General features: G+C 58.0%; 5 protein-coding genes across 5 annotated transcripts; 3 read left to right on the top strand and 2 right to left on the bottom strand.

Moving 5' to 3' along the window:
* Window positions 1-426: 426 nt before the first annotated feature.
* B0H18DRAFT_1094469 (uncharacterized protein) lies at window positions 427-1,422 on the top strand (the record flags this gene model as incomplete). Its single annotated transcript, XM_048032384.1, has 1 exon — window positions 427-1,422. One exon carries the CDS (start codon window positions 427-429, stop codon window positions 1,420-1,422), a length of 996 nt encoding a protein of 331 aa, XP_047894089.1.
* Window positions 1,423-2,756: 1,334 nt separating this feature from the next.
* Window positions 2,757-4,667, top strand: B0H18DRAFT_1118532 (uncharacterized protein; the record flags this gene model as incomplete). Its single annotated transcript, XM_048033804.1, has 7 exons — window positions 2,757-3,122; window positions 3,179-3,208; window positions 3,257-3,325; window positions 3,381-3,734; window positions 3,783-3,866; window positions 3,920-4,024; window positions 4,083-4,667. 7 exons carry the CDS (start codon window positions 2,757-2,759, stop codon window positions 4,665-4,667), a joined length of 1,593 nt encoding a protein of 530 aa, XP_047894090.1.
* Window positions 4,668-9,333: 4,666 nt separating this feature from the next.
* On the top strand, window positions 9,334-11,586 carry B0H18DRAFT_1084778 (uncharacterized protein; the record flags this gene model as incomplete). Its single annotated transcript, XM_048031829.1, has 5 exons — window positions 9,334-9,387; window positions 9,420-9,699; window positions 9,755-9,855; window positions 10,080-11,388; window positions 11,441-11,586. 5 exons carry the CDS (start codon window positions 9,334-9,336, stop codon window positions 11,584-11,586), a joined length of 1,890 nt encoding a protein of 629 aa, XP_047894091.1.
* A 944-nt stretch (window positions 11,587-12,530) lies between these two features.
* On the bottom strand, window positions 12,531-14,037 carry B0H18DRAFT_907499 (NAD(P)-binding protein). Its single transcript, XM_048041515.1, has 2 exons — window positions 13,355-14,037; window positions 12,531-13,297 (listed from the first exon to the last, which is right to left on the bottom strand). Exons 1-2 carry the CDS (start codon window positions 13,801-13,803, stop codon window positions 12,784-12,786), a joined length of 963 nt encoding a protein of 320 aa, XP_047894092.1. The 5' UTR covers window positions 13,804-14,037; the 3' UTR covers window positions 12,531-12,783.
* A 385-nt stretch (window positions 14,038-14,422) lies between these two features.
* B0H18DRAFT_875780 (NAD-P-binding protein) lies at window positions 14,423-15,410 on the bottom strand (the record flags this gene model as incomplete). The annotated part of the gene is made up of 2 exons (XM_048040449.1): window positions 14,423-14,939; window positions 15,001-15,410. 2 exons carry the CDS (start codon window positions 15,408-15,410, stop codon window positions 14,423-14,425), a joined length of 927 nt encoding a protein of 308 aa, XP_047894093.1.
* Between the last annotated feature and the right edge of the window lie 92 nt (window positions 15,411-15,502).

The raw sequence follows: 15,502 nt of genomic DNA on the forward strand, positions 1-15,502 counted from the left end.
GAGGCTATACTCAAAGGCGAGTCACCCCACGCTGCTGCCTCGGACGCACTGACTGCGTCATAGTAGGTCCTTATCCCGCATTCACTGCCATTCAAAGAACTCCATATCTTGGAATTTGATCACGATAGATCGCAGTTGCGGTACTCTCTTCGCTCTTCGGAGCATAGCGACACCCTTCCGTGCATACCACCATCTACGCTAGGTTCAATGGAGCCCCACCCACATATTACCCATGAAGACGTGTTCTTCGCTTCGCTCCCCCTCTCAGACTACCCAGCATTGCCCTCGAACATCGGCAACAGAGGGTACACATCTATCCACCCTCGCACCACTTCCATGGAGACATTCAGCATACCCAACAACCCGTACTTCTCCCCATCCTCATCCAACCTTCCCCTAGAGCCCCTCCTCCCGCTCGAGATCCTCATGCAGATCCTCGAGTACACCGCGTCCCTCTCGCGCACCTCCGCCGCCTCCGTCTCGCTCGTCTCCACCTGGGCGCGCAAGCTCGCGCTCCCCCACCTCTTCCGCGCGCTCGTCCACCGCAAAGCGCCCCTCACAAACGTGATCGTGCTCTCCGCGACGCGCAGCGCCTCCCTCCCCGCGACACGCAGCACCCTCCCCGCCCACCTCGGGCAGCACGTCCGCGCGCTCTGGACGGAGAGCATCGGCATGTCGTCGCCCACGAGCGAGATGGACGTCTTCCGCGCGTGCCCCGCGGTCGAACACCTCGCGCTTCCCGCCCCCGCGCTCCGCACGCTCTACATGGTCTGCCAGATGCTCGACAAGCAGGACCGCGCGCACGGCGGCCGTGCACACGCGCTGCCGTTCCTCTCCGCGCTGAAGGAAGTGACGCTCCTCAGCCACACGCTGCGGTACGAGTGGCATTTCCTGGTGGGCCTCCGCATCCCGGATGGCCGCGCGCTCCTGCAGAACATCACGCGCCTCCGGATGCTCGACATGCAGATCAGCGCGTACGTCCCGCACGCGCACCTCCCGAACCTGACGCACCTCGCCCTGCCCTACCTAGACTTGGGCGCGAACATCAGCCATGACCTCCTCCGCCTCCCTGAGGGCATCCTCGAGCACCCGAAGCTGCAGATGGTCGTGCTGACGGTGGATGAGAGGAAGTATCTGCATAACCCGTGGTATCATATCGTCCGTTACTCGGCCGCTGGCACGGGGAACGTGCGGTACTCTTCGCCGCGCGAGAGCTTCCGTGCGCTCGTCAAGCAGGCGTACATGAAGGACGACCGGGTCAATGTCATCCTATCGCCGCGAATAGGCCAGTCTGCTATCGAAGAGTGGGACGCGGCTGTGCGCGGAGGCGAGAGCATCTGGGACATCGCCGCGAAGGTGAGGGGTGACGAGCAGTATGGTATGGAACTGCCTTCTACTTACGCCCCGGGCATTCATCGGTGAGGCGTTCGCATCATGATCCTTGCGCCACCGTCAGACGGGATCATCTCCTTGACTTGTACGATGCCATCTATTGCCAGCTCATATCTAGACAACTTGACGAGATCTTGTTTTACCTATAGACCACAAATCCACTGTAGCGTATGAAGACGTTTGTTGACCATGATGCCAGAGTAGTCGCTGTCATAGCTGGTGTGGGCACCTTAAGCCTGGATTTGAGGATATCTTGCAAGACCGTCTTCCTGTGATTTGACGAAACCCGCAATCACGAAACGACGAAGAGTCTTGCATCGGGATATTGATAGACATGCGATACAATGCCGAGGGACATATGTCGAACAAAAGTCACTGGTGACCTATCCCCCTGAGAAAGGGCCATCACACAGATAGCACTCGAGAAAGTACACACAGTGAGGCAAATGAGCCAGTGTCCAGATTCCCGTGTAGACAGCAAGCAGCAAGTAGCATGATAGTGGTCGGACTAGCGGTCCAAGCGGCGACGGTGGTTAGACAGACACATGGGTGTAGCCAAAACAGCTGAGAGCGGAACCATATATACGTAATGAGAACGAACATCTCGCTGCGTGTTGCGGTAGACACCTGGTAGACACTTTGACCGCAGCCAACAGACGGAGTTGATCGCATGCATGCGCTCTTGTAGTACCGCTTTGAGAATACTTTGCGCCGGAAGAGACCAGAATTGTTGCGGAAGACCGCAAGGCGGTGTTCTTGTAGGCCTTGAACAACAACAGGACGCCAGTGGCGAGAACCGCCCCTATGACAACCACAATCCCATTGTTAACGTCAAACATATATATCGGCGGATGCCCACAGACACTTTCAAATTTTCTGCACTACATATCTTGTTAATCGCGAGCTGGCTCCGTACACCCCATTCATTCCCTTGGTCATGATCGCAGTCTTTCCGATAATCTTGCTGCCTAGAATACAACACCTAGCCCGCGGCAAGGCAAAAGCACGCCCAGACGAGCCTCCACGCAAGATCGGTGGCAGAAGACGATGGTGCACCATGCAGCGAGGTAGTCATAAGACACGGCAAGTACGGGATGAGGACCGGGGTAGCGAGCGGGGGCAAGGAGCTGGACGGTTCGACGCGCTGAAACGGCTGGTGCATGGGGTAGGTGTAGGTGGTCACGTGGGAGAGACGCGTCGGTGGCTGAGGGGCTCGGCGCGTCTGAGCCGGGGAGGCGAGTCGAGTGCGGCGAGACAGCGACAGCCCCCGCATCCCCTCCTTCCACGCCCTTCCCCGCACCAGCCTTGCATGCGTCCCCGCTCTTAAGTCTCCGCACGCTCTTCCTGCCAGGGCAGTCACGAGTATGTCCTGCACTCCCCGCATCCGCGCCCTCCTCGTCCTCGACCTCATACGCTCCCCGCCACAGCTCGGCTTCGCTGGCCTTGACGCCCACTCTGCCTCCGTCCTGGCGCCATATGTGGAAACGACAGCGAAGAGCAAGGACAGACGCTGCTTGTCTTCGATGCAGCAGAAATTGCAGCCGCAGATCCCTCTGCGGCGTGGCAACCTCGACAGCGACTGCAAGCGGCCTGCTCATGCGCCACGACACGCCTCGCGAAGACCGGCTGACAGGCATTCGTTTCCACCACGCACAAAGGATGCGGCGCGCAGCTTGAGTTTGACTACACTGTACGAGGTATATGAGGCAGACGAGGACCAGAGCGCCACCGTACGTCTCTATCCTTCCTATCACTACCTCTATTCTAAATACCAGACCATGGCCAGGATGGCCTCTCCGACATGGACCACACTCTGGTATGTTTTCACTCCCATGCATACCACGTCGACTCAATGCGCGAGCAGATTACGAAAGAGCATCTCGCAAAGATTGAAGACGACTGGTCAAGATGGCGGGCTTCTCGGGAGAAGAATGTGCGACCATCCCCATCCTCTCCTGAGTCGCAGTCTAACAAAGCTCACCCTCTAGGACCATCTCCGGGAGCTGCAGCTCGACCGCCGCAATATAGTCCTCGACTCCGCCCGTCCGGACGTCACACCACACATAGTCATCACACCTCCCGACTCCGTGGATGCATGGAATAATTACTGGGCAATCTGTGTGAACAGGACGGGACCGCAGGACTCCGCATGTCTAGAACTACCTCAGCGACATGACGGCCTCGACCCGCTCGCGTGCTCACCGGCCCCCGTTGACGGGGTAAGGCGTGTGCACCGTGCGGCCGCAAGCGCACCGCAGTGCGGCAATATGGAGGCAGAGGCGCGTACGCTGTTCTCCCCAGAACCTCGGAGAGTGTTCAGTCGGTCTTGGTTCCATTCAAGGGTATGTTCGTTCAAAACTCTATGAACGGAGTTGGATTTACAACGTTAGGTGGCGCTTGCTGCGCAGGAACGTGAATTGCCGTTTCTCGATAATATATCTGCAGCGCTGCATCGTCGGCAGCTCAGACTTGCAGTGAGTGCATCTTTCTCGACATCCGCGGATGGTTGGTTAATTGAACCTTGTAGGCGCTGGACGCAGCTTCCATTGCACCGTCATTCCGGGCACGATGGGAGGTGCTTGAGTTCGCCCACCGGCTCGAAAGAACGTTCAAGTGGACAGACGAGGCGGAGGTGCGTGCATCTCTCTCACCTCTTGTGTCGTATGAGGTACTCACCCGTCCGCACGTAGCCTCTGCTCTCATATTTCAACCATTGCCTGGATACAACCGTCATCGACTCCCCAACACCCTGCACAGTACCACACATCGTCATCCAAGAACCTGCTTCCAGCGAACCACCATTCGCCGCATCGTACCACAACCCCACGCCATCCCAGCAAGACTGCTACTACCTCACCGTCCCCGCATCCTTCGTCCACTTCGTCAACGACGAATCTTACATCTGGGGCTCCTCCGGACGTACGGGGGAAGAGGAAGAGGACTGCGCACCGCTCTTGGTCGGGGCAGTAGAAATGGAGGCGGAGGCGGACTCGACGTCGGCATCGGCGGGCTCCTGGGGCGAAGGCCCAGACACACCGTGCGGGTCGCACTACGAGCTGGGCGAGGCCATTATCGAGGAGTTCGAGGACTACGTCGAGCAGGACGAGGACGGCCTCCGGCCTTCGCCGCCTCTAGCGGAATCATGCTGCGCGGCGGTGGAGGAGCCCGCGGGGATGGTGTCTGTGGACGTGTTTGAGTGCGAGGAGGAGGATGAGTTGCCCCCGTTTGATGATTGGTATCAGAGCATCGCGAGTAGGGCGGCCCCGACTGCATAAATTCTTTGGGATGGCGATACCCAGCCGCGGTAGAGTAACGTCGTATAATGTGTACTATAGCTGTGTAGCATACTATACTGTACATCATACTAAGTCGCCTTTGCGTTATTGCATTCGAGGTCCACCCTTATGGAACCTACGCGACCGGTCCTCGGTCCGTGATCATACGGTATCCCCTTGCAAATTGGTACTTGGAGGTACGGCGATGACTGAGCGTATTGAGGACTGATGTGCTACCAGTAGGCTACTACCCGCACCCGAAGTCGTCAAAGACCTGTCTGACTATTAGTCCCCCTTGGGCTGTGGAATTCGTACCGTTGCTTGCAATCGCTTGAGCAACAAGGCTATATCAAACTGGGATACGAGCCATGTATCTAGTCTCCCCAGGCAGACGTAGACAATTCCTTCAACCTTCGTGCCTCAGGATATCCTTGTCCATGTATCAGGAAACTTTGCGGAAGAACCTGTCCATTCTATCAAAAGTGCGCATGCAGAGGAGGGATATCAATCAATGTAGGTCGTCGGTGTATTGTTTAACACTTGCGCCGGGTGGTATTTGCCGTCATCCGGGTGGAGACTATCGGCATAGTACCCGATACCTCGCAAAGCGGGTATAGTAACCCATGATGAATGAATGAAGCCAGAAGGAGTATTGTCTCGGAATGGAGTGATCATTGAACTCGAAGACCTGGGGAAAACCTATCGTCATGGTCCTATCAGGGCCGCAAGACTTTTTGTTATACTTGCACCGTGACCCACTGGAAGCGCAGCACCATCCCAGAAAGACCCAGCGATAGGCCGTAGCCGACGAATGGTAGATCACACTCACTATGTCCCGTTCAATCGGTGGTCCCAGGTCGACGTCAATTTACTGACCTGCAAAACAGTGCATCCCTGACGTGCAACGTGGCTACGGTTACATCAGCGCTGCGTGCGCGCGCCGCAACAGTCAGGCCATAACATGCGAATCACTGCATATATTACATACCAGCGAGGGTGCGTACGCGTTCAAGGAGCTGCCAGCGGCAGATAATAGGTGTTGTCAAGCCAGGCGCGGTGGCAGCCTGAGCACTAAATGCGGCGCGTTTTTCGACACAGCGGATGCCGAGACTGCAGTATGTCTACGTACGCAGCTCACCTAACCGCATCAGTTGTGCAGTGAATCCATATCTTCTCACAACTGTCGTAGCTACTCACCCGGCTTCTCCATGTGGCATTGATAAGTTTCTTCTCTTCCGTGCGAAACAGCCCACCGGCGTCATCTTGTCAGCGAATGAGAGATCGACTACAAGTACAGGGTTGCAGATGCCTTGCGCCGGGTAGGAGCCACGTCGTTGTGCGGAGAATCATCTTGCGGATGGTTGCGTGCCTCCTGCACCAACTCCCAGATGTCCTTGCCGTCGCCACACGACGAGTCGCGTCGGCCGTGCCATCTGCATAAGCCAGCTATGCTTGCGGCTAGAGAACCACGGCGGCCGTGCGGTAAGCAAACGATCTATCACGAAGTGTGAAGACGGCCTTCATTGCGCGGGGTCTCCCCATCCTGCAGAGAGAAGCAGCCAACTCACCGGCCTGAACTTGCTCACCCATCGATGCCCACCATTCAAATATTCACCCATCGCAGCCAGCTCTTATGAAAGGGGCGAGTGCGAGACCTGCTCGCCTTCACTAAAGCCTACGCTGGGCCACATGGGGGATATTCTACTAATACTGCAATGGCGTGACCATTCTGTCAGATTCTGGATATCACACTGTCAACAGGTTACTTCGCGCACAAGTCCAAGAAGGGAGGAAGGAGTGCATAAACGGCTGCACGCACTCTGAGCTCCCCTACTGCCCGGAGCATCTGGCATGTTCTCTTCACGGTCAAATGCAGTAGCAGGCTAGACCGAGGTTGGACTCGTTGAAATCAGTCACCGAGTGAGCACAGCTGAAGCGAGGAACAATCGCACCTTTTGCGGGCATTTGCATCCTGTACTGCCCCCTGATCAGAGTGGCCAGCGCTATATGCCACGTCGTACATCAAACAAAGATTCAAGCAGCGAAACCGTATGGTACCACACGGGACCGATCGGTCGTTCCTTATCTTCTGTCAATCCTGGCGACTGTCAGCAGCTGACGGGAAGCTGTACGCCGGCTGACCGTTGATGTGCAAATGACGATTGTATACGTTGCCGCGAGAGGGAACCGTCGTGCTCGACGAGATGTCGATTGCGCCAGGGTGATGATGATGTCGAGCCCGAGTTGTCCGGAGATGGTGCGGTTGCGAAAACCAAAGTCAGACGAGACAGAGGTCCGACATCTGGACGTGTGGTTAGCGAGGGGAACGGGAATCGGCTAGTCGACTGGTGAGTAGTAAGTATACTACTTACCGCGAGGACAGCGGTGGCTGTAGCCACCAACACAGAGCACCAGACTGCCGGTTTGCCGCATATAGTCCTACGAGAAGACGGGTCCGGCCTGTCGATGCGCGCGCGAAGACTTCTGTGAACGGTTCGTACTGCAGGCCAGTACCGATCCCTTCACAGAGGTCTCGCGCAGCCAAGAAGCCTAGCATGCATCCCGGGCCAAAGACAGCACGCGTTATCGCCCAGTCGACTGTCGAGCGCGCTGACGATATCACGCATCCACACCGGTACTCACATGTCCACCCACCGCAGCCAAAGCCTTGATCAACGCTACGCGCGCCGTACTAGTACCACTAGGACCAAGCCCGCGTTAGCATCTTCGACGCACGTCGACGTCGCGGCTGCCGCCGGGTCGACGGCTCTTCGACGCTAGCACGGTTTCCGCCACACCCTTTCCTTGGACTCGCGACTGCGAGTCGGAAGCAAGTCGGAAGTATGCGGAATGGCCTAGCGTCCTACTATTTTGAATTGGCAAGTACTTGGACACTACACAGCCGGTTTGGGGTGGCGACGATCGTTTCGTTAGCTGGTAGACGTTTCCCCGCACGCACGAGTAGCGTGCACGATGCCGCGATGGTAGGAGATGGTCTGGACTCTGCGCCTGATGGTAGACATGTTTGCTAAATCAAGCTGACATGATGAAGCGAGTTGGACAGGGAGGGAGCACCTGTGCCGTTTGGAGAAGCCATTAACACAGACCGTAAGTAACGTCGACTAATGCCGACACATGATTTCGGCGGAACCGCCAGTTGTAACCCGGAGGGAGAGAGAAAGAGGGTTTCTGGGCTAACATGTTTGTGAAGGTTGCTTCGTTTGCGCCGGTCTGCCTGCTGACCTTATGTCAGCCCGAGGCAACATGTTTCGTCCGAAGGGAAGCTAAATGCAAAAGCCTCCGCCGAGTTGGCACCCCCACACCTGCAGGCAGGAGGCAGCGACGGTTATAACTTACGTGCACACGCGGACAACGCGACGGCCACGCCTGCGAGGCCACAAAGCGCAGATTGGACGCGGGGGGTCCCGGGTATGATAGAAGGGAGACGGAGTGAATGGCGGAGGACGGCGTACGAGTGACGCCGGTTCGGCATGATGAGAGAGTGCGCAAGGGGATGCCGTTACCCGAGCCCTTCCAGAATGTCAGTAGCCTTTGTGGCGGGCTGCCCAGTTCGCCCGCGTGAACCTCGAGACAGGGACGCCACCATCAGCTTAGCCCAGGACGCGCAGCAGAATGCGGGGAGTGCTGTACCCTCAGCGATTGATCACACTAGAGAGCGATGGATTGACGAGAATTAACTGCGCAAGCGTGGATACACCTCAGGAATGGAGGAGCGTACGTACCTGTACGTTATGTGGAAAAGTACTGGACCTGTGGAGGCACGGCCTCATAGGTCTGGCTCTGTGCACGAAAGGAAAGGGCCACCGGTTCATCAAGAATGACGGCAGGCCGCCGTCCGGCAGCATGCTTACGCTACATAGAATGAATGTGCTGACTGGCCTGAAGGACGCTCGTGCGCGTGAGATGTGGATGCATCTGACGATGGGCCCAAGGTCTGGTAGCATCTGGGGGAAACAGAAAGTACGATGAGAAGATGGCAGAGGCGCTAAGGTGAGTATTGCCGCGAGGGTACCCCGCGCTCGAGACGCTGGGAGGCTTCGAGCGAACTACAAACGTGCGACGGCGAGTGCGTCACCTAGTGCATACGCAGCGAGCAAGACGAGGGGGAAAACCCGGGAGGATAAAAGGCGTCCAAGGCACGGGCAGAGCCGCAGTCCGCGTCGATAGGCCCAGCGCAGGCCGGTTGCGGGCAAATTGAGGACGGCAGATACGGCGAGGGGGCTTCCGGCCTGGGGAGACGGATAACGCGGGCGGGCTGCAATGAATCAGAAGAACGCGCTATAGGCACTCGCTCTATGCCTCCGCAGCCGTACGGAATAGGCAGGAGGACCACCAAGATGGGCGCCGGCGAGGGCGGTGGCACGCCGATTAAAGCGGCGGGAGGCCGCAGAAGATTGCCATACTGGGAGAACGGCGGGCCGATAGCCGGAGAATGCGAGCAATGGACCATGGGCGGCTATCAAAAATGATTTTGGAGCCAAGTATAGGTGCAGATCGAAATCACTGCACTCCTCGCACTCTCGCAGGCGTCCCCTTTGCGCGAGAACTCCCTTCTCGCCCGTCACCCGCTCGGCCTATAACCCCGGCCGCTTCCTACCTCCCCTCTTTCCCTCCTTCTTCCACGACCCCTCCCCCCGGGCCTCCCATGAGCGACAGCGTCACCATCTCTCTCCTCCCTGTCTCGCTCGCCCTCGTCCACGTCCCCGTTCACGACTAGATACCCTCACCCAGCACATCCTCCGCCAGATCCTCAGACCCAAGACCAGCTTCCTAAATATCACCTGCAACGAGATTGAGCTCAGCCTCTTCGCCGAGGGTCACGCGCTCAAGGAGTTTGAGAACATCGCACGCAAGGACGTACGAAAGCTGCGCAGGAGAAGGGAGACGCAGAGCGCCAGCAGGCCATGTCAGAGGGCACAGAGCAGGCGGCGCAGGCCCGACTGGGAGCCTATAGAGGTGTCGTCCGACAGATGGAGTGTCCTCCAGATTGACTCGCATTCTGACTCACTCGGTGCGTCCAAATTCGTTGTGTGCTCCAGGCCCGTACTAAACGCTCGTCCTCGAAGGCGACAATTCTGGCGCGCGAGTGCGCGAATTGTCGGCGCCTCTCGCCGCCGCGGGCATCTCCATCCTCTACCAGTCCTCGTACATGAGCGACTTCATCTTCGTGAGTAAGCCTGAAGTTTTCTGCCGACCCCCCTCACAATATTGCACGTAACCCGGCTGTACCTATCCCAGACCTATCCAGTCCCTTCATCCTTATCGCCGTCGGTTCCTTAACCCTCCTTCCGTTCGATCCGGTCTGATGTATGCCGGCATTCATTTACCGGTTCTACACATCCTCTGCGTCTATCAACTATGACGATTCGCTTGCTCAACGCCTTCTATTAGGTAAAATCCGCTCGCCTATCCCAGGTGATGTCTCTGCTTGCGACGGCAGGATTTGACCTATACTCGGACAACCCCGCCAACCTCACCGCGCAGCTATCGACGTTCGCCTCGCCGCTGCTCTCGCCTACACAGGACGATATCTCGGTCTCCCTACTGGACCTCAACTCGCTGGGTCCAACATCGGGCAGCACGCGGGTAGACCCAGGCGGAGGCGCGGTATTCACTCGCTCACGCAGCAGCACCGACGCGACCAACAGTTCCTCGGGCAGCCGCGCACCTTCTATCTTACAGATGTCAAGCCCGCACGACTTCTCCCCCGGCCCGACCTCGCCCATCTCGCCTCTCGCCTTCGACATGCCCGTGCCGCCATCAAGCGAGGGTGATGCGGACGCAGATGCAGATGCAGACACTGAAGGCGACGACGTGCTGATGAAGACGCCCGCACCAGGCCCTGCGCCAAGGCCGGCGATGAGCCGCTCGCAGTCGCACTCCCCCTCGGGGTGCGACGTGAGCGTGCTCGTGCCGGACTTGACGTACGTCGGCCTGTCGGACGAGCATGCGGAGATGTGGGGGCTGAAGATCGTCAAGCTCGTCGCGTACCCGGACCTCATCGCTGGTGCAGGCACGGGGCACTCGAGCTCGTCCAGCGAGTCGGCGGGGTCGTGCTCGCCGGTGTCGCCGCTTGAGCCTGCGGCGGCAGCAGTGGACGCCTCGGTGATAATTGCGGGTGCCATGAGTAGGATGGAGAGTGGGAATGGGAGCGGGAGCGATACGACAACCCGTGTCGGCGCAGGCTCGGACAAGGAAGAAATCACGTTGTACGAGCATGCTGAACAAAGTATGCCCTGGGAGGAGGACCTCAGCGGCGACGCCGAGTCGAGTGACGAAGACGGCTACTTCTCATCGAGCCCGCGGTTAGGCGATGACCTCCTGTCAGGCGCAAGACCGCCGCTCATGCACCACGACACTGCACACCCTGCGCGGCCCCCTCTCACGACACGCTCGCGCTCCGAGTCTAGCTCATCGACGACGTCATCTTCAGCGGGTCCCTCAACGACCCCACTCGTACCTTTCTTCTCCTTTACGCGCACGAGCGAAGGCTCGTCGCTCACTGCGCCGGTCTCCCTGCTGGCGGCGCTCTTCCCGCCGAACGAGCGGGACATGGTGATATGCAGCGATGAACTGTTCAACCTCGACTCAAGGCAGGCATCCCCAGAGGGGGATGTTGACGAGGATGACGAGGACGACGAGAGGACACCTCAGGGTCCGCTTAGGTGTCTGCAGATTGACTTGCGAAAGTTCGGACTAGGTACGTCAATAGCGCATCCGCATCAAGCTTCGCTGACCACCTTTCCCTCTAGACAAGCACGGTCTAGTGAACCGCTTCTCGCGCACGCTCGAGGAGAACGGGATCAACCACATGTACAATTCGACCTACAAGACCGCGAACCTCCTCGTCGACAAGGCGCACGCGAGCCGTGCGCAGGCGCTGCTGCGATCATGCTGAACTTCGACGTTCGCTGCTACGCTTTGCGCAGTTTCTTCTTCGCCTTCAAGCCCCCGCTCTACCTCCGCCGCCGACCCCCACGTTACGACAACGACAAAATGCCCTGCACGAGCATCACGCACTGTGTAAATAAAACGTGCCATGTGTCCTTCCATATACCTTCTGGTTTCTGGTTTCCCGTTCCCGTCTCCAGTTGCATCGCATGCTATCCCACCCACCGCTTCGCCCTCGCACGCACGTCCCATCCCATCTGACCATGCTCCCCAGTTCATTTCCCACATTTTTATTACCTTGCTTCGAACGTCCCACCCCTCGCGGCTTGGCCCCTCTCGCGTTGCTTACGTCCGCGTCTCCGTCTCCCTTCGGGTTTCCTCGGTCTGCCGTCCCCTGGTTCGAATCACGATCAACAGCGAACACCCCTCACGCCCACGCTCATCTACCGCCGGCTCCCACCCCCCATAGCGCACGTTCGTTCTGTATTCCCCGCCTCCACACCCCACGAGCCGTCCCTGCTCCCCGTCCGCAATCGCACACGGCCCTTGTAACATTTGGATATCCGGACCCTGTACGTCCCCCACCCAGCCTACCCCTGACGTTGCGAGGATCGCCGCCGATCGTCACATCCGCATTCCCACTCATCGGTCCCTTGTCATCGTCATGCCATATCATTCCGAGTCGGTTTTACAATTTAAACAGATGCTGCACTGTACAGTCTGGTCGTTGAATGCTGTTGTATTCATAGCACGAGATAGGCTTTGTAACCTGTGTATCTGATGGGATATTGCTGCTGCTGAACCTACTGCGAAGATCCGCAGCTCATCCCATGATATTGTTAGACCTCCTCCCGAAACCGTGTGCACAGGCGGAGGGCGGGTATGTTGCAAAATCTGGGATGTACGGATTGCAGAATCACGTGAACAGTGTGTGCCTCTGGTAGTATATCGGTTAGTACACGCGCCTGTCATCTCTACTATCTATCTCCGCGATGCTCGACTCCCCGCCAGAGAGTTGGGTTATCCCAGAATGTTTTGTCTCGTCCGAGTAAGCTAGCTGCATCGTTCAGACGTTCACATACAACCCTTGGACGTGGCGCACGAATATGCACAGATGTGCTCGCGCAAATGTGAGATTATACATTCGTCCAGTACAGTTGGCAACAAACGTCAATACATTTTCGTGCGTAACGCACGCACGCTTTCAAGCCTGCTTTGCTCTAGCGGCAGTCTGCTGCATAGCCTCCGCGACCGTCTTATCGAGCATGTGCTCAGGAAGAAGCCCCGTCACCCAGTTGAGTATAGCATGTGGCATCCACGGTGTGTACTGTCTCCTTCCACACCCAATCTTCGCCACCACCGCCTTCGCAAAGCGGTCCGCGGTGGGGCACACGAGCGACGCCTTGGCTTTGTGGCTGTTCGACTGGACCTCGCCGACGGTGATGCACGCGAAGCGCACGCCGGACGGGGCGCCCCAGAGCTGCTCGTCGTTGTCGAGCCCCCGCGCGAGCGCACGGACGAAGGCCTTGGAGGCGGCGTATGCGACGAGGCGCGGGGGCGTGATGTCGGCGGTGACGGAGCCGACGAAGTGGACAATGACGGGGCCGCGCTTGGCGGAGGTGCGTAGGGATGGGAGGAGGGCCCGTGTGAGGAGGAGATGGAACATGGCATTTTGGTGGACAATGCCGGCCAGATGCGTGTCGGTGAAACTGTCGATGCTGTTGTGTGCAGGAGGGTCAGCGATGCGACACGCCAGGTAAGGAAGGGGGACGCACCCGTCTTGGGCGATACCTGAGCCTCCAACATTGTGTATCACGACCGTAACGTTGAGGTCGGAAAACGGCTGTACGAGCTTCGCAAAGTCATGGCTTGGATCCGAGGCATCCGCGATGAAGTAGCGAACGTCGCGGTTGCCTCGCGCGCGGATCTCGTCCGCGACCTTGCGGAGCTTCTCCTCGTTGCGTCCATGCAGGATGAGGTTGAAGCCGCTATCGTATAGCTCACGCGCGACGGCGTTCCCAATGCCGTCGGACGCGCCGGTCACGAGTGCGTATGCTGGAGGACCGTGGATGTAGCGGTGCACGCTGGACGGGCGGAGCCAGTAGAACCACGCGAAGTCGAGCAGTCTCCTGGTCTGGTATGCCGCGTACGCTCCGCACAGCAGAGTGAGCAGCGGAGGCGGTACAGGGAGCGAGTCGAATACACCCTGGAATACGGCGGCCATGGGCGTGGAGGATGCAGACGAGGATTGGCCGGTCTCAGTTGGGATGCAACATCGAGCTCGTGACGGGTCGCATCACCGTGACAGCGACTCAGCCAAAGGGAAGGGAACACTGAGAATCATAGGTGGGCCAAGCGTGTGCACAGTGTCCGCAGCCATCGTCGTCGAGGACCACTAGGACTTCAAGCCATCCATTCACTCAAATGTCAGCCAAACGCCAGTGTATATGTACTTACGTCCCGGCATAGATATTATGTAATGGTGTGTTCAAGGCTGGTCAGTGCATCGCGCTGATATGTACACCATTCGTCAAACTGCAATATTGGCCTGCTGAGATGGTCTCAGCAGTAGCTCTAGAGTTCTCGCCTCTTGAAAACCCACTGGGACTGTTTGACACAGATGTCGGCGATGTGGTGGTACTGGCGCTACACCGGGCTAACCAATGCGAAATTGACATTGTATGATCCAGAGAGTCGTGTGGTACTGTACTTGCACGCTGTCAAGTCACCAGTGATCAAGCTCAAGCTGGATAGGTCGCTGGACGCTGCCATGACCACTGCTACCGGGTACAGTTCTGAGTTCATATCGCCGGCGTCGCAACACTGGTTCACCAACAATGACATTATGCCTTCTTCTGCCGCTCCTCGTGCTGCTTCCTCATCATCTGTGCAACAAACCCATCGACCACCCCCTCAGGCAGCAGTCCAACCGCCCAGACCATGATCGCATGCGCCATCCACGGTGTGTAGTACCTCTTTCCACACCCAGCCTTGTTCACCAACGCCCTCCCGAATTGCTCCGCGCTGGGAGCAGACATCGTCACGTTCTGCGGGTTGCCGGCCGTAGCGACCGACGCGACTGCGAGGTACTCAAACTCCACGCCGGACGGGGTGCCCCAGCGGCGCTCGTCGTTGTCGAGGCCGCGCGTGAGCACGGCGAGGAATCCCTTGGTGGCCGCATAAACAGAGAGGGTTGGCGGCGCTGCGGTCGCAGCGTGCGATCCGACAAACTGCACGAGGACAGGTCCGTGCTGGGCGGTGGTCCGCAATTTAGGGAGGAGCGCACGGGTGAGGAGTAAGGGGAAGAAATCATTCCAGGCGACGAGCTCGACCAGTGCTGTGTCACTGGAATCATCAATCCTGCGAGAAGGTAGGTTTCAAGTTAGCAGAGAGATGCTGTTCATGGCTGCAATGCGCTCACCTTTCCTTGGCCATGTATGCCCCGCCGACATTCTGGACCACGAGCGTGACGTTCAAGTCGGCAAACGGCTTGATCAGCTGGGTGAAGTCGTGTCCGCCCTTCGCAGCGTCTGCGATGAAGTAGCGTACGTCGCCGCTGCGTCGAGTCTTGAGCTCATCGACAACCTTGCGGACTTTGTCCTCGTTACGCCCGTGAATGATCAAGTTGAAGCCCTTGGCAAACAGCTCGTGTGCGACCGCCTTGCCAATGCCATCAGACGCGCCGGTAACGATGGCGTAGGGTGCAGGCCCATGAAGGTACTTCTGCACCGACGAGGGTTTGAGGAGGTAGAACCAGAGAAACTCTAGGAAGCGGAAAACTTGACTGGCAATGACTAAAGCACCGACGAGGAATACCAAAGAGGACAACATCTCAAAGTTAGCCCAAGCAGTCAGAGGGACGAATCCAAGGAGTCTGTCAAGAGGAAGAATGCAACCGAGGCCATATATAGGGATCATCTTGA

This window comes from Fomitopsis serialis (genome assembly GCF_022376445.1).
Source record: "Fomitopsis serialis strain Sig1Antser10 chromosome Unknown B0H18scaffold_28, whole genome shotgun sequence".
NCBI lineage: Eukaryota > Fungi > Basidiomycota > Agaricomycetes > Polyporales > Fomitopsidaceae > Fomitopsis > Fomitopsis serialis.

Bases quoted from the DNA above. Each gene is read 5' to 3' on its own strand.
- B0H18DRAFT_907499 (XM_048041515.1), bottom strand. From the start codon at position 13,803: ATGGCCGCCGTATTCCAGGGTGTATTCGACTCGCTCCCTGTACCGCCT. The intron at 13,298-13,354 runs GTGCGTCCCCCT...TGCACACAACAG, and splicing joins TCAGGTATCGCCCAAGACGG to CATCGACAGTTTCACCGACA.